The 26,258-nt window shown below is 38.9% G+C and overlaps 1 protein-coding gene across 3 annotated transcripts in view; it reads right to left on the reverse strand.

Annotated features, from left to right (window-relative positions):
* Positions 1-26,258, reverse strand: part of SPATS2L (spermatogenesis associated serine rich 2 like) — a 78,388-nt gene that overhangs the window by 23,832 nt on the left and 28,298 nt on the right. For all 3 annotated transcript variants that reach the window (XM_030241723.2, XM_030241721.2, XM_030241722.2), the window contains 4 exons: positions 17,797-17,860; positions 7,462-7,570; positions 4,009-4,058; positions 3,352-3,592 (listed from right to left, as the gene is read on the reverse strand). In XM_030241723.2, coding sequence (XP_030097583.1) covers positions 3,352-3,592; positions 4,009-4,058; positions 7,462-7,570; positions 17,797-17,835 — 439 coding nt within the window. In that variant the 5' untranslated portion in view covers positions 17,836-17,860. The remainder of the gene's footprint in view (positions 1-3,351; positions 3,593-4,008; positions 4,059-7,461; positions 7,571-17,796; positions 17,861-26,258) is intronic.

Here is a 26,258-nt window from a genome sequence, read left to right on the forward strand (position 1 = left end):
GAGAGAACTGCCACTAACCCTGTTCAACCCCAGCTGCATCTCACACTAGTGCAAATAGAACATTCTTTAGAAATCAAGGCTTTCTACTCTCAGTTGAGGCTGTCCTTGCTACATAACTCCAACAGCTAATTAGAAACCAGCAATCTATCAGCTGACCTATACAGAAAGGGACAGAACCTGAAGAGCCCTGGCCTAAGATTTGATCTTCTGAAATTTGTTGTTAATGTGCATAACTGTTTTTACTGCATTTAATTAGCAGCTTTGGTACACTTGTCAAGATAAATTACAAACCTGACAGCCTAAAGGTCACCTAGAACAACAATTATAATCTAAATTAAACTTTTTAATCATCTTTTGTCTGCAATATACTTTGACTCTGTTTCTTCCAAAACTACACATGAGCTACTTTGAAACCCAGTAGAAAGATGACCAACACAGGCTAGCAAACAGTAGTTTTGTATGCTGCAAATGAACTTTTAAATTTGACTGAAGACAATCAACACAACTAAAGATAGACTGAGAAAGTCTGCAGCAAACCTCTGAAGACTTGTACCAGCTAAGACACATGTATAACAAAATCTAGGAATCAAAGTCTTTGAGAAATACCTGCAAGAGAAGTCAAAAGTCTGGATAAGAGTAGCTGCAAGTAAACTGTTACATAGTTCAGGATGTGGTGGCTTGGAACTTCAACACCAGTTTATCATGTGGCATCTGCTGTATTAACAGTCAAGTATGACCACACCTGCCAGTTAATGGCAGCAGCCCAGATTTACTCGCTCTGAAATATGCTGAGCTGCCATCTTCAAAATGAGTGGTTTATCTTTCTGCAGCAGCTTGCCATTCAATACCTTTCAAATCAAGTGAACCTCATGGATTCTTTGGCTGAAGGAAGAAAAAAGCTGTATGTCCCCTGAGACATAAACAGGAAGTTTGAAAGATTCATTAAAAAGCTTGCTACATGAAAAGTAGGTAGGGAAGAGGTCAGGATCTGATTTTACCAAGGTCCCTGCAATAGCATGGCAAGGCAGCACTAAATGTCCTTTCAGTGCATTCACACTGCTTCTTTACAAGGCCACACATGGCAAGGGTAACAGCAACTAAAGATGTCTAAGAAAAAGAAAATGGAATAATGGCAAGAAATAAGCACACCTGAACTAAAGGCAAACAACCAAATGCTTCCCTCCCTAATTTTTTATGGAGAAATGCTGCATCCTCCCTTCTGGCTCCTGAAATTCCTTCCAGGCTGCCAGGATTTTATGGCTCTGAAAGTCCTGACAGATTGGGAGCTGGTACAGGCAACCTCATGTTCCTCATGGGGAGGAAAGTATTAGGGACTGTCAGCAGACACCTATGATCCTTCTGAGCTGTGAGCCCTCTGAAGGAGAAGGTGACTACAGTAACATTTATTTGATAGGGAAGGAACTAAAACAAACAAGGCAGATAAGGACAATACAAAGGAGATTACGACACAAGAGAGAGCAATGTGAAACAGGCGCACTTGGGACTCACTTCAACTTTTCACACTGCTTTAGAAGAATCTGTTTGACTTGCTCAGAAACTGCAAGGGCACAGTGCTGGCCCCTGAAGGATCCTGATCAGTTCAGCACAAATCTAACTATATTAATATAGGTGGCTTTTGACCCTAAGAAAGTAGCTCTTATACTGACTGCAAAAAACCTGATACTAGTGCAACTGAAAGTGAAAATGAAATTATTTTCTTCTCTCTATTAAAAAATTTGCCAGGAAATTATTTTACTATGTAAGGGGAACTTTAATATTCAAGTTTCAGGTTTTCCTTTCTCTCTATTTCCTTTCTTTTATGCCTTTTTTTTTGAAAGCTCTCTCCCCCTTGTTATTGAAACAGGAGAGATGTGTTTCAGTTGAAAAAAATTGAAAAGCTATCAAAATTTCTCACTTGCTACTTGCAAAAGCAAAGAAAAATTCTGAGTTAGTTGTCCACATAAAGGGCAAAAAGTAACTCATAACTGTTTCAAAGAGAAAAAAGGCAAGATTCAATCCCACTGACCCATAAAAAGATCACAAACAGCATGGGTACTCTTCTGGCATTTGGTACCCCCGAGAAAACACTCCCCATGCAGAGGCAATTAAGTCTACATATCTTTATTCATGCACGTATCATTTCAAAAAATGTCATTCTAAGAAGTCTGATTTATACCACAAATGTTTTTCTCTTGCAAAGTAAGTGGCAAAAATGCTTTTAGTATTTTGGAAATGCAGAATTTTCTGGCTTATGGCATATTTTATCCAAAGTTAAGTGGAAGTTCAGCAAGGACTGGGAGCATATCTCTGGTTCTTAGTGAGGCATCATATTTTTAGGACAAATTTTCTTGGCAAGTAGTTTGTTTGGCTGCTATAGGTTGCATAGTCTTCATTTAATTAACCAGAGGCTGGCACCACTAAAGTCATCTGAAAGCAGCAGATAATTCATTTCAGGACAATTCTTAGTTTGGCACATTCCTTTAAAATGGTGTTTGAAACCTGTATTTGTAACCATAGAAAACGGGATTTCAAGGAAAGGTCTTAAGACACAGGAAGAAAATACTAACAACAGCAATAAACCAGGCCTGTCAGATGACTGAAATGTGAAGAGCTGAAGAAACAGCTCCAGTATTGAGAACAATTAAATATTAGGTTTATGAACTTGTAGGCAAAAGCTTTCACAGAACTTCTGCCCCAGAGCAGGGAGTTTGTTCACACTGGTGTTGGTATAATCATAACTCTGTGCTTACCACAGCGAGGAAGAACTCTGTTACTGCCCCTCCCAGTTTCAGAAATGGAAACTAGATAACCAGACCTGTGAAAAACTAAGTGCATGTACTAAAAGGCTGTCAGAGTGCCTCTCCCCATCATAAAGGCCCTCCCTTCCCTGCTAAGAAAAGCCAGTGGAGGTCTACTGTGACTAGCCTGTGTAGGGAAGATGAGAAAAAGAAAAAACTGAATAATTTGGACTAAGCAATAAAGAAATCCAGTAATGTGCCAAAAACTCAGTGCTCAGATATCTTTACCCCAGATGAGGGATTTATTAATTTTGCTAACAATTTGACACTCAAGCCATTTTCTAACCCTGCATTTTTCCACATTTCTACCTGTAATATTCTGGATCAGCTGGGCTGTCTACAGAAGAAAGACAAATTGCAAGGAAACATATTACAAGATGAACAGTGTGCAGATATTAATCTATTGGCGTGACACTGATAGTTATGTGCATTATTCTTCCAGGAAAACATCTCTACAACATTTTCATGGCAATAAAAATACCATGGTCTTTATGTCAGTGGAGACTTGGCTACAGCAGTTGCAAAGGTGCTGCTCTCTGTCAGATGAACTGACCTTTGATTTCTGGACAGTCCAGTGCTGACCCTGCAAATCCGGAGTCTTTGTTCTCAGGAGAAGTGGATTCCAGTTTCTGATTGGCAGAACCACGGCCAGAGTTGTCCTTAGGGCATCCATTCATATGACAGTCATTTATTCGCTGAGGCTCTTGAGATGCCTTCTCAGGTCCACTATTCTTGTTTTTAGGATCTTTATTGCCTTGGTGCTGTTTAGATTTGCTTCTTTTTCTCCTGTTGTTCTAAATGGAGAAATATTGCAAGACCGGAGACATCACTCAGTGCAAATTGTACAAACTCAAAATACAATCAGTAAACTGAGCACTCTAAGTGGCTGTGACAATCCAGGATACAGTTTCTTATTAAAAGTGTTTCTGTGCATGGGCTGTTTTGGGATTTGTCCTGTGCTTGCCCAGGGTCCCACATCCAGGTACATGCATGTGCTGTCCCAGAAATTTGCTCAGAACAGTGGGCTCAGTGAGACAATGACAGAAGAATAAGACTAAAACCAGCACACACGTTATCTACTTCAAGTACGGGTGTGAATGAAGTCACCTGTGCTGGAAATGGCCAAGTACAGACCCAAAGTAGTACAATTCAAGTACAGACAGCTGTCAAGTGATTTAAATGCCTTGACTCTAAAAAAGCAAGTTCTTACCTTCTTTTTCCCTGTCATATTCCATTCCTTTAGAACCTGAGTTGCGCTGCCTAGAGAAAGATAAAACATTTCAACAAAAGTTTAGCTATGAAAAAGAACCATGTGTTCATGATCAGTTTCTAGTCTCCTAGCTGAGGAGCATTTCAATTTGTTGTGAATTCTCTCATGTGGGGAGAACAAAATGGACACTGCTGCCTTTCTTCTTCTCAGTTACCTGTTGTGATTTCACTACTTATAGTGGATGGTCTGCTTGGCACTACTGGCTTTTTATGGACTTCACTGCACAAAGTGATTGTGTGCCTAACTTAAAACATTAGCATGACACCCAGAAAAATCAAAACTCAAATCTCTTGCCTGAAAAGGAAAGCACCCAGAGTCAACAATGAGTATGTTAAATAGTCCACCCTGACTCTAGAGCATCCAGAAGTTTTAAAAACTTCTGCATTTTTATCACATGTTTTCTATGTGTTACCTGTCATCTTCAGAAGACATAAGAGTATAAAAAGTAAAGAATTAGCATCCAAAAGAGTAATTTCATGGACTCTTGCATAAAATCTGCATCACACAAATGCAGTAAACTTAGGCCTGGCAGAAAAGAATGTAAAAAATTATACTGAAAAGTAATTACAGTTAGACTTGAAATTCTGCCTGTCAGCCATAATGAGTTGCTTAGATAAATTTAAGGAACAAAGCAGGCAGAGCTTTGGTCAGACCAGTGCCTGCTGCCATGTTAGAAGAAAACTGTTCTCCTTCTAATTAACATCATCATTTTGTTCTCCTGTAGGCTAATGCTGAAAATAGATCTCATGGTAAGCACGCAGTCTGAACTGTCACCCAAACTACTATGGGAGCATCTGCTACTATAATATTTTTAAATGCCAGCAGATTAAAGGTCTTCTGCTAGAATTTAACAATCACTTCACAAATGCAGTAAATACTCAATTATTTGCCTTTTCAAATGGACTTCATACTCAGGCATTCTTCTCAATCCTTTCAGTGAAATCTTGGTATTAGCATTAAGAAGAATTGATGTTTTCAAACCAGCATGAGTTATCAACCTGTATTCAGCCAAAGACGTGTGAGGTTTTTGGATGTACCAAAATTACTTTTCTATCACAATAAACCAGATCCAAGATTATCTGGTGAGCCTCTCACACACAATAGGAAAGGTTACGAATCTTGCTAAGTCAAATCTGTTAAATTGTGAAAAAACTTGCATGGAATCCATCAAAGCCATGTTTCATTTGCTAGATGACATGACAATGCAGACAGAAGGCTAAGACAACTTCTATTTCATGTATAACTATATACATATTTACAATTATTACACACACACACACACACACACGTACATCTAAGTACAATCCCCTCTCCTAAAGGTACCTCATCTTTTGACAGGCACCATCTTTCTGTATCAAATAATAAACATTTGCTCCCCATTTTACTCCATGTTGCTGTAAAGATGTGATTTCATGTGACAGCTTTGATAACTATTTTCACAGTAGCAACCAACACCTTTTTTGTGTTGGCTGGTGGTGTCTTTGCTTTGCTTCCCTCAGCTTCCCTGTGAGTTACATTAGAGATTTATCCAACTATCCTCTCTTTCTTCCAACTGGAAATGCACTAACTGTCCAAATCCCAAAGGCCTCATTTGAATACACTAGTATATTTCCTCAAACACATCTACACAGCATCTGAACAGACCTTCTGGTTATGCTTAATTAGGTAAACTAGCATAGCAAATAAAGCATTTGAACCCTCTTTCATACAAATAAAATTTTACATATGGAATAAAATTTGTAACAGAGGGATCACCTAAATGTCAATCCAGATATGAAGCAAGATTGGAAACTAAATATGAATATTTCTTGATTCAGCAAGCAGCACCACTGAGAGAAGCACTGCTCAACCTTCCCACTCAGCATGGCCACCCCAATGTTTTCATCGCAGGACTTCTCAGCAAGTGTTATTTCAATCTTAGCAATTTTTGTCATCGGTGTGAAAAAATATTTCAGTTATCCACAGTGGCAGCTACATGGATTTGTATCTTTTCTACTCTTTCCAGACAGTAACAAATATTAGCAATTTTCATATACTCCCTCACAAAAGACTTCTGAACAGTAATCATGAACTGGTGAAGTTCAAAAAAAAGGCCCTCTGAACTCAGGTGTAACAGCTTGCTTTTCTTCATGACTTCATTGCATTTCTTGCAAAGCTTGTGTTTGCCCTGTTTCTTCCTTACAGCAGGTGATGAAAGAACTTCCTCTTTTGAGGAACCACTGGAAACAATTCATAAGCCACAAGCAAGCTATCATAACTTACTACAAAATAAAGTGAAAGCAACTTTCTGAATAGTCATCAAACAGTCCTCCACCACCTTCCCCAGGACATAAGTTACAGGAAAAAAATATTGTTAATTGGATGCATCACACTTCCCTTTTTCTGTGTGTGTGTGTGCACAGACAAATGCAATTTCAGTACATCCCTCAGAATGTAACTGTCTGTGCAGCCGCCTGAAGCAAAAAGAACCATATAGATCTGATGGGAGAATTTTAATACATTTATAAATAGTTCAGTTTGCTTGCATCTGCTTTTTGCATATTGGTAATTCCTAGTATAGGATGATGTTTTTTGGCTGATACATTTTAGTAAGTTATTCCAAATCAAACCCAAAAATATTTTGAAGTAAAATAGGCATGAATTAAACAACTTGCTGAGATAGCAAAAATCTCAGATATACAGGGCCATTTGAGACCACTGAACTTCTACTATCATGTATGTAAACCCAAGCTACAAAAATTTTGAAAAAGATTGCTCATGGTATGCCATTACTTCTGCAGAAGGTTTCTCACAGATTCTGGTGAAAGTTCAAAAATACTTGACTTTATATATTTACCAGGAAAGTGATATTAAAATACAAGTGACCTTTCATTAGAGGCGGTCTCATGATGCAAAATACAAACATGGATCCAAGTTTAAATGGCTCGAACTTTCAATGGAGTCTTGGTTCAGCCATTATAAATGTCAAGGCTATTTGCAAAATTCAGATTGAGGTTTAAATGTCAATGCATGCATCAAGTTCAGGGGTTTAGGGTCCTGGTTAAGTGCTTCAAACTATCCAGAATCGTTCTTAGTTATTGTATCTTCAATAGTGAATAATTTCCTGACATATTATTTTAAAAAGCATTAACTTTCATGCAGAATAAAGAAGCAGGTCTGCGGTAAGAATGGCTTCAAGAATGGCAAAGTCAGGTAGAACAGATGAACAACCATGTCAAACTCTTACTATGAAGAAGCAAAATGCAGCCAGGAGGATCAATTTTTTTATAATTAACAAGTGTCACACATCAGATTTCAGAAGAACTACAGAATATATTTTGAGCCACTAGAGACAACAAATACTTTGGCATGTGAATCCCTCCTGCATTAGTGAAAAAGGTACATTGTACTCACCATCCATGAAAGCTTGAACAGCCTTGTCTACATTGTTATCAAATTGCTGCAACACCAGAACTATCTCATTATTGCTTTTGTTCGGAACAATTGATCGGATTGCATTGATCTGTAAGTAAAGGAAGACAATCACATGAATTGATCATACTCCTTCAGGCTATCAGGTACCTCTGTGCCAATGCATGTTTATAGAAATGCTTGTTACATTCGTGCTCACGAGCACACAGCAATGGATCTATCTGCACAAAGCAATACCCATCCTATCCTCACTCAGCCATGCAAATAATGAAGCAGTTTCTACATGACATCAAATCACAGAACTGGTATCCAGTAATCCTGGAAACAAATCCAACTCTCAATCACAGCAGAAGTCTAGCTTAATTCAACTGACAGAATTTGGCTTTATGCTCCTTTCCTAAATGGTCTATTTGCTGCCAAGTGTCTTGACATATCACCTATGCAAATTTAGTGAGCACACAACTTCTTCAACAAGGCTCTTGTGTGGCCTTGCTACACCAAAGTTATAAGTGATGTTTTTTTTGGCATCTGAAAAACAGTCACATGCATGAAAACAATCAAAGGCTAAAAGAGAACAATATAATTTTTAAAAGTTCTAGTGGCTGCTCAACATTATTTCAGTTTGCTGTTCCATATACAAGTGACCAGGAAGCTTGTGTAACAAAATCCTGAACAAAGGACATGGGATGCCAAATGCTTCCTTCAGGAAACTGCTGATGGATGAGGTGTTACACCCACAAATGACTCTGGCATGCAATGCTTAAATTTCACAGCATTTGCTACTGCTATATTGTCAGTATCCATTGATACCAAATAGAATTCAACTCATGATGTTTTAATAAAATATTCCTACTGGAATCACATTATCATTTATTTTCTCATCCCTGTATATTATAACTGAAAGCTACAGCTACATAAAACTTTGTTGCTATTTTATTTTAATGCTACAAAAATTTTACTAGATCAGACCAAAACAAAAATATTTAAACATAATTAGCAAAACAAAACCCTATGATAAAAAATTATAAACTCTGCCAGACCAGTTTAGCTGTTCCAAATTAGCTTTATGAGTTTCTGTGTCAAGATATCCAGCATGTACTTACAATCAGAAACTTGTTATTGTCCTGCAAATGTTTATCTGGCACCCTCCTTTGTCATCTTTCTGTGGGAATACATCCTTGATTAGGGTGTACTTTATTTACTGCATCCCAATATCATCATGCTAATTGTGCAGCAGTGTGATTTTTTTATCCACACTGCTGTGAAATATAATTGTGAAAAAGTAACACATGAAGGTAGAGCTGTTAAAGGGCATTAGGCTGGCTCACATGGCAAAAGCATTCACACTACCTTATTTTAGCTGCCCAGTTAGGTGTTGAAGGACAATCTCTATGGAGTCTCCATCAACGGGGACATCAGAAGGTGACTGAGAGCACTCAAGTGCTCAGATTTGATAAAAAAATCTTATTTTCCTGTAGTATGTGCAGCCCACCCCTCAACCACTGTGTTTCCCTGTCCTGTATACTACCCTAAAGCAGGAATCATGGCATGCTCTCTCAATGCAGTGATGGGACAGCTCAGATTCCTGATGCCTACTGGACTCAGCTTCAGAAGTGCAAAAGGCTCATGCTTGGCTTCAGTACATTTGAGCACAGCTACTTAGGATGATTTACCATGCTCCTGTGCATCATCCCATCACACCCCTCTCTGCAGCTTCACATTCACCCACAACACCTCCCAGGTAGCAAGCCTAGCCTTGGACAGTCCAGGCCAAACCCCTAATTTAGAAGCAGTGGAGCTGAAGTGCTTGCCTGCTTCCCAAGGACCCTTTCCCAGAGGCCTGTCCCACTGTCTGCCTAATGCTGCCACACTGTGACTGAACCAGGCTGGCACACAAGCTCGGTCCCCAGCCAACAGAGGCTGTTTTAGAATATCTACTAAACAGGGGTAACTTTATGTTAAAGTTCATACAGAGTAGGCTGACAAGGGGACTGTTTGAACCAGAGGTTGTTGTTGCCAGAAACTATGCAGAAAATCCCCTGTCTGCCCAAGCTTCTCTCTTCAGCTGACATGCATGCATGGGGAAGAAGTAATGAGTATAGTTCTCTGCTGTGTACTGCAGCAGCCAAGTGAAAACTAACCCAAATCAATAGGATGTGAAGAGAAACCACTGGAAAAAGGAGTTAATTATTCTAGTGATTGTGGGCACAGGCATGCTATTTACTGATAAAGCTGCAACAAGTGTGAACAGAGCTGGCTCCACAATAAAAGTTGGCAAAGACACTAAGGTAGAGCAGGCCACAAGCTGTAGACATTTTATGTTCAAGCTTGCAGCTCAAACATTTTCACCATGTGGATTACATCTTCATATTTTCACCAAAAACTCCCCTCTTCTTTCACAATCATGTGAATTGTCTCTCTGCCTGCTCAAAATTGCATAATCTCCTTGTGGTAACTGCTTACAGGAAAAATAGTGAAAGAAATATCTAGAGTGTTCTACCCAACTTTAAACATAAGCACAAGGATCTCCCATGGCTTCTAGGTCCTACTTTGCTATGAAAGGTCTGCAAGCCTCAGGAAGCATCTGGAAACAACCAAGTGAGGCTAAGACCTCACTGGGAGGATCAGCCAACTTGCCACACAGTGCAGTTTGGAAACTTAAAAAGAAGAATATCTGTAGGGTAGAAGACAGTGACACACAAGAACTCAACCAAGCAAGGTTATGTTTTAGACCACAAAATCGACCAAAGACTTTCTGTTTGCACTGTGTGATCTTTGTTATGAATTTTTTGATTACAGAAAAAACAGAATTAAAAGCTAAACTGTGCTTCATCCAACTAAGTCTATAATTAAATAAAAAAGGTTATGGAAACATTTCAGTTGTGGAGATAACCCAAAAAAACCCATGATGATGATCTTAGGAAAAATGCTTAACAGCACAGAGAAAAGAAATTTAGCATATGAGAACATTGTAGACACAGCCCTGGTTTAGTTGGACTACTAAAAATTTTGATTTAGGGAATTAATATACTGTAAAGCTCAACAGTTCTACTGCCAAAACCCAACAATATTTTTTGCTGACTGTTGCACAAAAAATACATTTGTTTATCTTTCTATTTGGAAAATAGAAAAAAATGAGAAGTTTAATGAAAGAATTCCTCAGGAAAAGAACATCAGATTGCAAAGGAAAGCATCCAAGATCTAGGAAATCCAAAATCAGAAGCTGATTAGACTTTTTAAAATCTGCTTCTCTTATGTATGTATGCTGTGATACCCAGGATATCTACAGGTTAGAGTTTCTCCTAAATTTCCATATTTGTGCAGTGATTTAAGTGGGTGAGTAGATGAAAACTAAAATTTGCAATCAGTAGGATGCATCAAAATTAATACACACACATCTATATCTATAATCTATATCTATAACCATCTCAGTTCAGAACCAAAAGAACAGAGACCCCAAAAGGTTTTGCTCCAAAACAAAGTACTTTGTCTTGTAAATTCTTAGGAACAAAATGGCATCATGCTACCATACTTCTTCTGGAATGTCAAAGACAAAGATCTGTGTGCCAGACAGCAAGTCTACTACACATGCACTGTTTTACCAATGTTGTAATCCAGAATACATTGGAACTGTTGTACACAGGCAATGAAAATGTCAGCAATTTCTGGACAGAAATTACTGACCTGTGGTTACAAGACTCAGACAGTGACCTGACAGTATATCTGGGAGAAGGACAAGGTATATGGAGGGAGACCAGGCTATATGACAGCCTTCACCTAGAAATGCAAATTTCAAGGTCCCAGATATTCTAGCCCTTAGTTCCTTTAACCCTGATTTCAAATATATATGTAGATTTCTAGGTCTGAAGCTCAGCTCTGTCCCCTCATGCAAAAAGTGTCCCATTTGTTCCAAGAAAGGGACCTAGTGATAAAAAAGGAAAAGCCAAAGGGAGGGATGGGCAGCTTCCTGACAGCATAAGCCTAACACAAACACACTTCTCCAACTGTAAGTCATAAGAGACCTCACACAGACTGTGATGAACAAAGCATATCAAAGCTCCAGGAATGCTTGACAAATGCAAGATGACAAATGGATTTACTGAAGGGCTCAATGTGATCTGGATCCAGCCACTCCAGGTATGGTGGCCCCTCTGTGGCTCACCTGCTAGCTCAGGTGATAAAACAGCCCTTGTGCTAGTACAGCTATACAACTCACTGCTTACAAACCTCCAGCTGCTTGAGAGAAGTCCATCACTTCCCAATCCAAAAAACTGTACAGAGTTCATTTTCACTATATATGTGATAGGATGATGCCAGGGCAGCAGGTAATTCCTAACTTTTTCCCTCTAAACTGATAGTCCTCAAACTCAGCAAGAATATCCATCTTCTTAACATGTAAGCAATACATTATGCAACTAGAGTCATCTGGTATTCATGACTTCTCAACAACAAACTCCTTTAAAAAATATTCAGCATCCTAAAGTAGTAGGAAAGAGCAGAAGAATCCCTTCCCAGGGAATGGTACTGCATTAATGCCATTCTGCAAAGGCTAACTCAGCAGTCTACTTCATTAGATTTCCATTTATGTGGGAGAAAACTTTTTTTTTCCTACTTACTGAAACCTGATCATAGGAGAAACAGCATTACCAGACTAATTATTTTGTGAAACATCCTGTTTTTATCCAGTGTAGATTCCCAGTGAACTGTTGTCATCATCTGGATGCTAGACAGCATTCCAGGACACTAAGAGAACTCAGTAACATACCTTCAGAACCACAGACAATTAAGGCTTTTAATGTCAGCATTAGCTGAGAATCTGTCACTGACAGCAGTTAAGTTCCTGGGCTTCCCCTCCTGCAGCCTAACAGGAAAGCACATTACTTTGTTTACTAAGAAAACTTTCTTAGAATTTCAGCTTACAAAAACTACTTTAAAGCAATCACAGATATAAAATATAAATCTCTGATTTTGAAAAAAACTGTATACAGTCAAGAACATGAAAGACAGGACCCAGGTCCACCTCCATTTAAACCCATGATCCAGAGCTCAAATCCTGCTAATGCTGGCTGCAATTTGAGCCAGACTTTGTCTCATCAGGACCAGAATTCCACAGTCATGAGGATGTTTTTATCTGTCCCTTACAAAAAAACCGCTGAAGACTGCCCAGAAGTGGAATCAAAATTGGAAAAGGTTTCAAGTCCCCTCAGACAAATTTCTACCTTATAATAAAATCCTCAAGGTCTGATCAGATATACTTGACTATTTTTCTGATGATTATTGTTAAACATCTCACTTGGGGCAAATTTTTGGCTCACCTAAAAAAAAATACACACACACACACATAAAATGAATCACTGACAGGTTACTTTGGAGGAATATAGCACACAGGAAAGGATGCTGAATTCTACCTTCTCATAGTAATTTACTCTAAGTCCTCACAATCACCCATCTCACAAGACTTTCCAGGTAAGTCAAGCTCAAAGAGAAACAGAGCCTGCCTGGAAGTTGTGACACCAGATTACCTATTGCACATGCAGAACCAAGCTGACAGTGATGTGTGCTCCTCTAAGCCCTTTACTTTCTCTGACAAGTTTCAAATGGTTCCCAGGCAACTGTAACAACATGGACTCAATCACTGCCTGTTTGCTGCTCTGCTCCATCTGGTCCCCCTTGGCATCATCTCAAAGAGGATGTTTCTGGTGAATAACTAACATATCCGGGGTTCACAGAGTTTGTTTATGTATTTCTGACACAGTGACAAATTAAACTTCTTTGCTGAAAGCTCACGGCTGTTCTGAAACCCCTAAACACAGCTGCTCGAATCCCCTTAAGTGAGTTACTATTTGGTCACTTAGAAATATTCTTACTCATGCTTGGTTAGGAAAACTAGCACTGATCCACCTTCACTTGGTACTAAACATTAAGATCACCAGGTTTTTTTCCCTAAGTTAAGAACTAAATTAATTTATAAGTATGGTTATCAATAAACACAGACATTTCCTACTTTACTTTTACTGCATGTCAGTAGCAAATTTTTATGTACACAGAGACATCATTCAATTCCATTACACCCCCAAATTCTCCCAAATCCTGCAAGTGAAGCAGAGAAGAAGGGCTGCCAGCAGAACACTGCTGGTTTTGATAATCTAGGAATTTAGCATTAGCAGATGTCCTGGCCACATTAAGCAAGAAAATGCATTTTAAAACCACTTGATGGTAGAATTTTTTAAAAGGTTTTGAACTTCCACACAAACATATTTTATGAATACAATTTGATTTGGTTGTATTAAGAGAGTATTTCTTACATTAGAGACATTTTTCCAGAAGCTTTACTAAGTTCATCCTGACAAACTGAACAAGGGGTGCTAATATCCCCTTTGAGCAAAATGACAGCTTTGATCAGATCTGTGATCTCCCTCATACATTCTGATCATCAATTCCTAGTAAGCCTCAAAAAAGTTCTACTTGCTGCAGTGAACTTCTTTAGGCACTTGGCATGGATTTATTATTTCACCCTTATCCATCAAATAGAAAGCCAGACATTCTAATATGTTATTTCAGGATTCCTGAGAAGTTTGGCTTACTAAGAACTGTTCTACTTGAGTGATGACAGCACCATTTACAGACATGAGTCTGTGATATCCTTAATCCAAGTTAAATGGCTCATCAACTGACAAAAGTGCATTTCGATCAACTTTTCTGGTCTTTGAACAGTCCATCTACTTCAACACATGGGCAAAGAACAGCTGCAAAGATCAACTTTGAGGAGAAAGTGAAATCACAGATTGGAAAGTATCTGCTCTGGTAATGAATGATTTCAAATTTACATACTACTTCCATTCCTTCCACTCTAAATTCTCCTCTTTGCTTGCATGCTGACTATTGCTTATGAATACCACATTTATGGTGTAATGCAAACAAAACTGTGAAACCTCCAAACCCACATCTGAATAAAATTTCCTTGCAGTGCTGCCCATCTGCTCCTCCAGCTCTGACACTTGAAATGACAAATGAGAAAGCAAGCCTTTCAGGAGAACTTCAGCAGAACATCACTCCTAACAGAATCTCAAAAGGAGAATTTTCATCGGAATGAGTATTTTGCTAATCCCAGCTGACAGCAGATCTCACAGCAAACAAACAAAAGCAAAACAAAACTCCAGAAACAAAAATAACAACAACAAAATAACAACAACAACAAGAACAAAAAAAAAAGGACCCAAAAGCAAGTCTTGAAGTTTAAACAATTCCTGATATTTCTTTGGATCAAAACCAAAGTCACGTGCCAGAGATGAATGGTTACTCTGGGGAGTGCCTGATACTCACTCTTTTTTTGTCAAACTAAGAGTGCCTAATTGTTGCAGGAGACAACACATCACTTGTCTTTCTCACTCCAATTTCCTCTTCCTTGGAAGACTTAAAATTCAGAATCTCAGCACCTCTTTCTGGTGATGTACTAGGTTAATGCTTGAATACTTCCTTTGACTTTATGAATTTGGATGCAAGCCAATGAGTTTAGCTCATTTTACCCCTTAATCCAGTGAACTTTTGTGCATATGATCTGAACTATGTATAACACTCAGTCTCTGAAAATCCTCATACAAAAAATAAGTCCTTACTTATTTTCAGGCACAGAGATGATTATGAGTGTTATCAGAGGCAAGAGGGAGAGTGGCATAGAGAAGGAAGGGTCAGGGCAGAGGGAATTATTCTGAGAGGTCCTGATGGTAAACTTCTTATACTGGTTATGCACGCAATTAATGACCTTTGTGTCTGTTGAAATGCAGAACTTAGGTTATTCCAGAAAATCTGTGGGTTATGTGCATGAAAATATGGTAATTGAAACAGTCCTGGCTCCCCCACAAGAGTATCACAGCTGCAGGAGTCCCTGCCAACTATGGAAACTTTCATTAGCCTTCCTAACATCACAGGCCAACATTTATATAAATCTCTTGGGGGAGAAAAAAGAAGATACAAAATAGAATGCTTAACCTATTGACTCTATGAACTATTTCAGCTGAAATGCCAAGAATGAATTATACAAGTACACCACAGTAGCATTCTCTTCTGACTCAAATTCAGGGGTGGAGCTTTACAGAGCCTGTAATGTCCAAAATGTCTGCACTGGCCTCACACCACTTTTAAAAGAGTGGAAGAGGTTTTACTTTCTTGAGTAACTAGAAGCTGATCATGGAGAGATCACAGGGGAAGGTCACAACTGAAAAAAAAACCCCAAACAACTGCTGCCCTGCCCCCAAACAAAAGAACAAACATGCTGAAATCTGCATGGGACTTTCACCACAAGTGAAACAGCCTTCAGTGTATGGAGAAACTTGTGTGCTATTTTTGCAGAAACTTACATGAGTAAGTATTTGTGTGCAGATGTAGAGCTCCTTTGGTTTCATGCAAGTCCTAGCAAGATCAAAGTCTTAAGTACATCAAGATCTGCAACACTAAGGTAGAAGAAAGGGAGAAGTGGGAAGGGACTGTATTCTGTCTGTTCTTTTAAAGCAGGCCTGCTTGTATTTATATTGAGGGCAATGGATTTGTGAAGCTCAGCAGAAGTATTATATTTATAAACCTTGGGTTTTTTACCCAGAAATACTGCCTCCTAAAAGGTGGGTAAAAGTAAACATTAAACTCACTCTGCTTCAATGCTGTGAGGCATGACTATGGAAGCTCTGTAAGCTAAGTGAGAAAGGGATGTGATTTTGACTCCCTTACCAGCACACTGTAAATATGTCTGCTTTTCAAACCTGCAAATGAAATCCTCACGTTTTAGCAGTTTATGTGCAAATATTATCCAAGGCAACTCTGCAGGACTTATTTGTCAACTTTTTCCATGTATTTCTAGTGCATCAGTCAAAGACCTCTGAAGCTACAGTCACTTCATAGGTACCATACAGTAAACCAAACACAAGATACCAAACAGAGCCACTGCAATCCTGTTTTAAAACACAAGGGACTTGCCCAGGTGCAATGGCTCCCTGAGCACATCACCTTCTCAACTGCAGATTGTAGTTTATGCACTTTATGCATTTAGTTATTAATCTTATTTTCCGGAACAAAACCCAGTGATTTTGCAAAATAATTTCAACTGCTATTAAACTAAGTTTTCAATTTGGCATAGGGATTTAGTGGCACTAAATACTAATGGAAGATGCAGGAATAAAGAGTGGAGCAATTTATAACAGAGAGTATTGATTCAATTATTTTCCTGCCTTAAAATATATATGCTCATAAACATTTGATTTGGGGCACTCCCAGCTGATATCACACTTGGAACAGCAGATATCTACCACAAATAAAAGTCCTGTTGCAGTTCTTCATTCTTAAACTTGCAAAAGACAAACACATGATTTGTAAAATCCTGCACTTGTAAAACTGACTTAAATAAAAAATTTCAAGCTACACAGTAAAAATGTACAGGTTCAATTGATTTATTGAGTTATATTTTGGGAATTATTGTACTCTGGCAGCAGAGAAAAGAATTCAGTGACATTACTTTCTACTACAAAATCATTATGCTACTCAATTTTAAAACTCTGTGCTTTTATTAAGGACAATATTCAGCATCAAGACAGATATTTATATTGACATGCAAATCCTCAAGCACAATGAGCAACACAGATGTTAACAACAAATATAAGGTAAAACCAGTGAAAAAGAGGCCCCTGGGCAGTGTAACAGGTAAGGAACTGTTTCCCATAAGGAGAGTTAGAGCAAAAGAAATTCTGTGGTTAGATGATCTCCTCACAATCTGCCTGCTGGGAGCCACAGAAGATCTCCTGACCTACCTCATATCCTAATTAGCTTTAGGTCCTTTACTGCTCCTGAAAGTCTAGCTCTAGCCAAGGATATGGAGAAGACTCAACCACATGGAATGCAGTTAAAAGCAGACACACTTTCATAGCAAAAGGTAATCTACTCTTTACAAGACCTGCACTTCTAGGAATTGCTTTAAGTATTACAGGTATAACATTTTTTAGCTGAAAATAATTTTTAAAGGGCATGTTTCTTCAATGGTTGCATTTTGTACAGCATCAATTATCCCAAAGTGCTGTTCTCCACAGCATCAGTGTGCACAGGAATTACAAAGGAACAAGAGAACTCTAGCTGACACTTTCTGCAAAAAAGTAAAAATGCTTCTCATCATGCAAGATTCAGATTAGTCCTACCAATATCTGTGTGTGTACTTAACTTAATGCACAGAGTCAATACATAATAAAGTTCAGTATGTAAACAGTGTTGGAAAGAGCAGAAATTAAATAGGTATGCAAATATAATTTTGGTTTATAGTGCACTGTTACTTGAACCTACCTTTTCCTTGATATTTACATGAGAATTGATTTCTGCCATCTTTATTCAGAGGAGAGTGGTGTCTCTGAAATGAGAAAAAAATTCAAAGAGATTAATTTGGAGGTTTTAGTCCCAACCTGTCAAAGCTACACTTGTAATGACTAACTGCATATGCTTACCTGTAAGCATTAGAGAAAAATGAGAACACAATGTCCTGCACAGCAGTGCTCAATCCTGCCAAAGGTAAAGCTAGTCCAAATTTCCTACCTTCCCCAGATTAGTTCTGCAAGCACATTTAAAAATGCCTTAAAGCTATGAATCTGGATAAAAGGCATATCACACTTCTCCCAGCCATGTCTCCCATACCCTGTTCTGAGGCTATAAGAGCAGGAGTACCTTAGATGATCTCAACAGCTCCTGTTTTCTCATTCACCAGCATCCTCAATTTTTGCCAAAAGAATTTATCAATTAATGCAGTCCTAAAAAGCAGCTAAATGTGCCAGGAGGTTGGGCTGACAAGTGCTGCAGGGCTGTTTGTTGTTTGTTTTTAATTCATAACTAATTCAGAAGATTTAGTCACACAGCTCCTACTGAAACTAACAGGGTCTGTAGATTTAATTATCTCTAAGTCTTCTCTGAAAACTTGGGCACATGAATGGAATTTGCATATGATTAAGAAATCCTGCAATATGCTTTCTATTTCCAGTTATGTGGCTGGGTAATTTAGAGACACTCTACCACATGATGAAGAGTTAAACACAGGCAAAGGAGTCCCATTGCCTATTCTTGCTTCCATCAAAAACAACTGCTGTAAACTTCAGTAAGGAACAGAGCTGAATCTTCCCATTTTAAAATTAAATCACACACAAAGAATTACAGCAAAGACAAAGTCAAATGAAACACAAGCTTGGTTTGGTCACTCTCTTTAACTCTATTGTACACTGATAAAAAGGTATAGATATATGAGAACGAACCCTGAAGTTCATTTTAAGTTTTAAAGTTGGAACAGCTCCTTTTCTCCATTTGAGCATTTGCTATGTGGACTGATACGTGTTCCAGAAATTATTTTAAATCTCTTTTAATGCCCTTAAACAATGCTCCCTCAACTTCTTCTTTGAAACACAGAAGTTTAGTAGAGTTCAAACTCCAAAAATTAAGCACTTCTCTTACAGTATTCACTGACAACTTTTAAATCTTATAATTAATTTCTGTATGCACCCATTTTCTAACTAAAGAGATGAGAGTTGAGGAAGCATATGGGGAAGAGATAACAGGAAGAAGAAAAAGAAGTTCATTTGAGTTTTGGTCTGATGAAGAGCCAAAAGACAAAAGTAACCATTTGCATTGCCAGCTATTAAAAAACATGCTTGAAATAAGTAAGGTTGCTCGTGCCATCTCCATCTTCCTACACTATGAACAGAAGCTCTATCAGAACTCAAGTACCTTTTACCTGTATTAAGTCAGTGGCTCAAATGCTTAGCCAAGGCTGGAGTCTCACTATGTTTTTGAGAAGCCTTCTTGGCAGCTGGGCCACTGTGTCAGTGGGAAGCAGACACTGTTACTGTCTGCTGCTATCTCAGAGCGGAAGGTTGCCCTTCCTGCCCCTCCTTACATCAAGAAGGAAAGAGCTCAAATTAGTTTCTTTGTCAAGCCCACCCAAAGGCTAGAAGCAGAATTAAAAACATCTGGACAGAGCAGGCAGGAAGATCACTCAGAAGCTAAGTTAAGCTCAGGGCAATTCCATTTCCAATATTTAGCGTGTTCCAATAACAAAAGAAAGGTGTTGAGAAATGCTTGTAGCCTGCAGTCCCTAGACAATTTTTTAAAGTGTACTTCTTGTCTTTTGCTGTCACCTATATCTCATGCTGAAGGGGCAAAGAACATGAGCTATAGATGATAAATTTTCCCATGCAGACTGGAAAAGTCAGCTCTAAAGTTACTCTGAATCTTCATCTCCCTTGCTGCTTCTCATAAAGAAGTCTAGTGACTTCTCTCTAGTGACATCCAACCCATGCTGGATGGGCCCCATTCTCTGATTAAGGGGTAACTGCATGGGAAAGAATAGTTAAGGAATTCAACTGGTTTGCTCTTGTATCCAGTACAGAGCAGATTTTGTCATGTTAGAGACAACTGATCAATGCACTGTTGCACACTGATTCAAATACACTTAATCTGACCCAGCACCTCATAACAACATTAACAAAAAAAGTTAATCTGTTCCTGAAGAAGCAAGCACACAACACAGAAACAAGCCCACTAAGGGAGGTAACAAACTCTTCTGGCCTTAGAAGTTTATTAATCTATAAAAACCACTAAGTAAATGGGAAAATATCTTTGTCACTTTAAATCCTCAGGTTCTTTTTCAACATGTGTTATCAATTTTGTACCAAAATTGAACATTTTAAAACTGCATCTTGTATGAAGCAAATGAATCCAAATAATGATACTTTGTGAGTCTCATTCCTCTCAACTACGGTTTCTTCAAAGATACTAGCTAAATAATTCTTGATATTTAAATTTATTTTGCTGATTAAACCTGACTACTTAGCCAATTCTACTCTTTGTAGCAATGCTCAGACTTGATTTAAAACCAGATATAAAAACTTCATTCAACACCTTGCCAGAATTTGATGTGTCTCTTCTCTGCTGTACACTGCAGGTGTTATGTGATTATAGCCTTCCACCAATAAATGTGGTGCTGATTCAGCTAGCTTGCAACTGCAAGCTATTTCAAAAAGACCTGGCATGCTACCCAAAACATACCCTCTGCTTCTTTCTTCCTTTCTCTTTTTTCTTTCCATTTTAAGATAAAGAACTAAGAGGACACCAGCTTTTACAAATTGACCCATTTCTCTATACTTCACACACTTCATTAATATGCATTTTACAACTGTCAAAATGAAGATGCTAAAACTGAGTTGGAGCTATTTTTCATTCACCTTCTCCAAGGACAGATAATTGAAATAACATTTATAAAACACTTGCTCGTTTATATAACTCAGTCCAGCACTGCTTGTTACATAAAATACAGATGATACATTAAAAAGAAAATGCCAATGCTGCACTAATTTTTAAAAGGATCATTCTTTATGGTTATACTTAATAGCTAACAAATTTAAATTTCTCATTGTAGCACCAACTGATTTATTGACTTTAACTAGTGTTTTTTCCTCTGGAGTTATTTTAATCTCAGTATTTAGCAATTACTTAGTTTCTGATCCTCTGGCAAAAGACCACAGCATATCCATAATTTCATGAACAAAATGGTCCCACTGAAGTTTACAAGCCTTATCTCTAGGCTTGGATCTAAGTTTGAGCTGCTACATTCTCATCCTCAGTTCTTCAGCAAAGCTGCTTTCTGTGTGAGTTGTGGAACATGAAAATAGGACCATGAGCTGAGCCCAAAAGGGACCAAAGCCAGTGCAGAACAGCACTTTACATGTCACCAACAGCATGCACATAAAAGAAGGTTTGGAGAAAGATCTCTTGACAGAAAATTTTCTGCATTGGCCAAGATTAAGTTAATACAAGCACTAAATTTAAAATACAGAAAACATACTGTATATGAGAGATTCTCAGCTTGAATGTTAGCTTACATGCTTTGTCTTTCTCCACATCTCCTGCTTGCATTTCTGCTCCTGAAATGTCATTGCAAATCATGCCAAAAGACTTCCAAGATAAAGAAATTAATGAAAAAAATCCAAACAAACTACAAAATCCCTTATATAAACGGGTCATTAATTTCTGATATAAATTTCCAAATGCATTACCTGCAGCAGGAGATCACTCTCAGTTTCTCATTACATTCTGACCTCAAATACTGACAGGGTGTTTTTTCTAAAGCTATTACAGACATCCAAATGAGACATTTCACTTGCCTTGTAGAATGAAGCATTTCAATTGCATTCAAGGGAATGCTGCAGAGAAGACTGGACTACTTTTGGCAGAATTTTACTTCTCTCCCCTACCAAATGAAGCAATTTGTATTAGTCTATGCAGTTTAAGCTACCATGAACCTGAACCAGGGCATCTATGGTGCTGGCACATACTCTGTCCTGCTGACCTTAACTGTAAGCAGCAACGTTACAGGCAGACAGTTACAGGAACGGCCTTTAACCACTGCACAAAAACATGTCAGAGCTCATCTGACACAACCCAAAGTGTGTGCCTGCCTGCTGGCTCAGCCTTTACAGAAGTTTCCTTTCTGTCTCCAAGCAGCAGTGAAGCCCCACTGCTGCTGTGTTAAGCTTCCAAAGAATGCCCAGCACCTTCCCAGTGGTACCAGCATCAGAGGTTTGGCCCAGACACCTTCCAGCCAGCCAGAGCCTCAGGTAAAGCTGACCAACACTCCATTCTATACAACATTATGGATGGGGGGATTGCCTGCATCTCAAGAATCAAAGAATCACAGCAACTCTGTGGCTTGCCACTGCTGCAACACCAGGCACATTTAAATTTCACACTGTTTTTAAAACTCTGTCAGATGCTACCGACTTCTAACAACAACAGCAAAATCTCCTAGCAAGTACACAGAGAGGAAAAGCAGACTATGAAAGCATAAGGGCTTCCAGAAAGATACAATTTGTGAAAATACCCTGTCATAGTAAAGTCTGTCAGAGTAGAGACTGTGTGTGACACCTGCTCCACCACTTCTGACATTTGAAAACACAGCTTTGGCAAGGGGGATCAGAAAACTTCCCATTAAATAGCACCTAATAATCTGGTGTTGGGAGGATTTCCCATCTGTAGGTTGATGGATGAATGCTTTCCTACATCCCAAAAAAGGTCTCAGTTCTTCATCTGCCCACTGCAACTGTTTCCTTTTATAAGGAAATACTACCCCAGCAAACAAAGAATTCCAGTCTAAATGACTTGACCCTTGCCAATGCTTCTCTAATCCCAGCCACCAAGTGAGCTTTGTCTATTAAAAGAGAAACTAGAGTTTACAATTTTGTCACTCAAACTTCTTCATGAAGTAGAACAACATCAGAATATTAATTTTAATTATTTTCTGGTTTTAATTATAGATCATTTTCTCATTTGCAAATAGTTCAGTCAAAATCCCCCAGCTCCTAAAAGCTACACAGGTATGAGCAGAACAAAGAAATCACAATTTTAGAGAAACTTCAAAAAATAAGAAAAAAAAAAAAGCTAAGTACCTGTGCTGGTTTTGGCTGGGATTTAGTTAATTTTCTTCCCAGTAGCTCTAAGATGATGATGTAGATATGTTGTAGATGTTGTAGATACTGCCAGCATTTCTTACACAGCATCAAGACCTTTTCTGCCTCTCACCCCACCCCAGCAACGAGGAGCCTGAGGGGTACAAGAAATTGGGAGGGACAGAGCCAGGACAGCTGAGCAAAGGGATATTCCATATCATATGATGTCAGGCTCAGCATACAAAGCTCTGCCACTCAAAGCTCACTCCCATGGGAAGGCAGTGAATGAGCAGCTGTGTGGTGCTTAGTTGCTGGCTGGGATTAAACCATGACAGTATCTAATGAGATTGTAGCAGCCTGCACTATGCTTTCATCTTCTCTATTTCTACCTTCTCTACAGAATTACATCTCATTTTCAAATGAGATTCCTACCCATCCATATATATTATATTACACTGGCCTGACTGCAGACTTACACACGCTCTAGGTGAAAGCAAAACCAGCAGAATCAGAGACACATGGCCTCCATCGCATATTTGACTTTGTTTCTTGTTATAAAGAAATGCTACCAGAGAATTGCACATGAAGCCTGAGATTAACACAATTTTTCTAATGCAGTTTTAAGCTAATGTTGTTGCACCAGAAAGACTGAAAAAACTCAAAAGTGAGATTCCAAAATTCAAGCATTTCAGAAAGGAATTATTTTGGTTTTCATTCAGATTTTATTTAAATAGAAAAAAAAATTAATTAGGTCAAATGGGCAAACATCACTGTTTGTAAAACTACAAGAAACACCAAGATTCAGACATTTGTCTTCAGTATTTTGAGATTAGCAATGGGTAAGACTTTTTATTTGCAGTAGTCTCACATCTAAAGACAAACATAACAATTAAATGCATAAACATAACCAGAGTCAGGAGCACCCAGCACATATTAACAAGTATCCTCACAGCTGACCTTTCAGCCATTTGTGTCACTAGGAATGAACACGCCCAGTAAAACCAACACAAAATGTTATAAATACAGCACTGGTGTTTTCCAGTACTGTTTTATATCTTTCTAATGACTGCATGTAGAAGTTTTCTATCCACACCATCATTTGGTATTTCCTGCTTTTTGGAAGTTTGAGATTAGCCACTTCAGACTAGTTAAGCACCCCAGATAAGTTTCATCTGAGGGTTTCAAATTTCCTTTAAATGCCTGCATGAACATATCTATGGAAGTGCACAAACATTCCAGAATACTCCTCATTTGCAGAGTCCAGTCCCGTTACTGTCCCTGGTCACGCTTGTCTCAATCACAGAATGCAGCTGTTGCCTCTGCATTCTCCCTTCTGCTCAGCTACTGCAGCCAGACTCTCTACTGGTCACCACACTGTGCCTGAAACCCTTTGGCTGCACATCTGAAAACAGGATGCAGGAAATAAAGCATCTCACTGATTCCACATGTTTATCACCTCCGCCTGAGGATTTCTGAAATGCCTGACTACACAGTCTGAGGAAGAAGCAGATGTCTCAGATCTACAGCTTTGCAGGCTGCTCACTTGGAAATGGGCAGTAAGGGGTAAAGGTCTGGAAAACGTGCAGTGGCACACCAGGAACTCAGTTATGCTACTTAACACTATAATGTCCATATCTGAGAGATCACAGACCTATCTGCTAAAAATAAAAAAGGGACAAAGGTGAGAGTGAGATATGTGAGGAAAGACAGACCTTAGCACCTGGGTCAGTGTCCCTCTGCCTCCTGTCTCCTCAGATTTCTGCCAAGGGCAGGAATGGCTCTAAGCAGGTACCACAGACAAACTGCCATGTCCAGTCAGTGTTGCAATAAAATGGTTAGGCATCAGTAAATTCTGTACCTCATTCTGATAAAACCCATTGCTCTTTGACCTTGCTCTGCTCTCCCCTTCCTAAGCAGAGATGGTACCATCCATGTAACCCAGGGAGAGACTGTGCTTCTCCCCTCCTGTCAGCTGGTTCTCTTCTCTCTCCCAGTTCCAGTGTGTGAGAAGCAGACCACTGCTTATGTGGGCTGCACAGGCATTTGTGTTTTCACAGAGATGTGGTGTGTGAGGAATCCTCAGGTCCTCCCTGCACCTGGTGCTGTAGCTCCACTATATGAGAATCCTGCAGAGGAAGGCTCTAGTCCTCAACAAGGTCACAATAAGAGAGGGTCAAATGAAAGCTACTGACTGGCATCTTCCCCAAACTCCATTAATATTTCATCCAAACAGTTTACAAGTATTCAGTGATATAACCACATCTTTTGATAGTGACATCACAAAAGATTCTGGCTGTATTTTCAATCACTGGTCACCCTTGGTTACAAGCCAGGCTGCCAGCAAACCCTCTTCCTGTACAGCCTTGGAATGCTGGGTCAGTCCTATCAAAGTGAAGCTCTTCTTTTACACAGGTTCCAGTGTGGCTTCCCCAGAGACTGGTGTTCTCTCATGACAGGTGACTGACACCCTCAAACAGTGACCACCAGTTGCACCTCAGAGACCTGGAGGTGTAACAACCTGCTACCTCTGTAGGATATAGTTTGGGCTGAGAAGGATTCAAACCTTAGCTTTTACTAAGGTCATTAATGCCATCCTGCATCTGAGCAATGGAGATCAATTTAAAAAGCACATAAAGAAAGGTCAGCTGTGCATTATTTACAGCAACTTACTGGAATAAAGAACAGAGCTGCAGGAGGGGACACATGCAAATCCTGTGTAGAGCTATGTTTCCATGTTTCAACAGACAGGTACCAGTACAAAGTAAATACTCTGTAACTACTGACATACACACACTTTTATATATATATACACACACACACACACACACACACGTGTGTGTGTGTGTGTGTGTGTGTGTGTGTGTCTGTACATATAGAGGTAGGCACACAGACATACAAAGAATGCATAAAATGCTTATGTGGCAGTACACCACTTAAACAAAACCTAGGAATTCAAATTCAAAAAAATATCAAATTTTTGGAAGGGAGTCTTGTTGCACAGCAGTAGGCTTTTCCATGAAAGGATATTTTACAGGATAGAAGAGCTATTTCTTAATGAACATTCGAGGGACTTAGGCACAACCTCTGAAAATTCCTCCCATCCTCCTTCCACACTGATTAGGAGCCAAACAGTTATTTTCAAGCCAGATCCTTTTTAAAATTGCACAACTTGCCATGTGAAGCAGAGTTAGTAATCTAAAGACAACATTAGTAATTACTAACTAGACTACTAACATAGTTAGTAATCTAAAGACAATCTAAAGACATTTCCCCACCTAAACTGGTGTACATATAATGTGTCTGAACTACCCATCCAGCTGGTTT

Source organism: Serinus canaria, chromosome 7, assembly GCF_022539315.1.
Source record: "Serinus canaria isolate serCan28SL12 chromosome 7, serCan2020, whole genome shotgun sequence".
In the NCBI taxonomy this organism is placed as follows: domain Eukaryota; kingdom Metazoa; phylum Chordata; class Aves; order Passeriformes; family Fringillidae; genus Serinus; species Serinus canaria.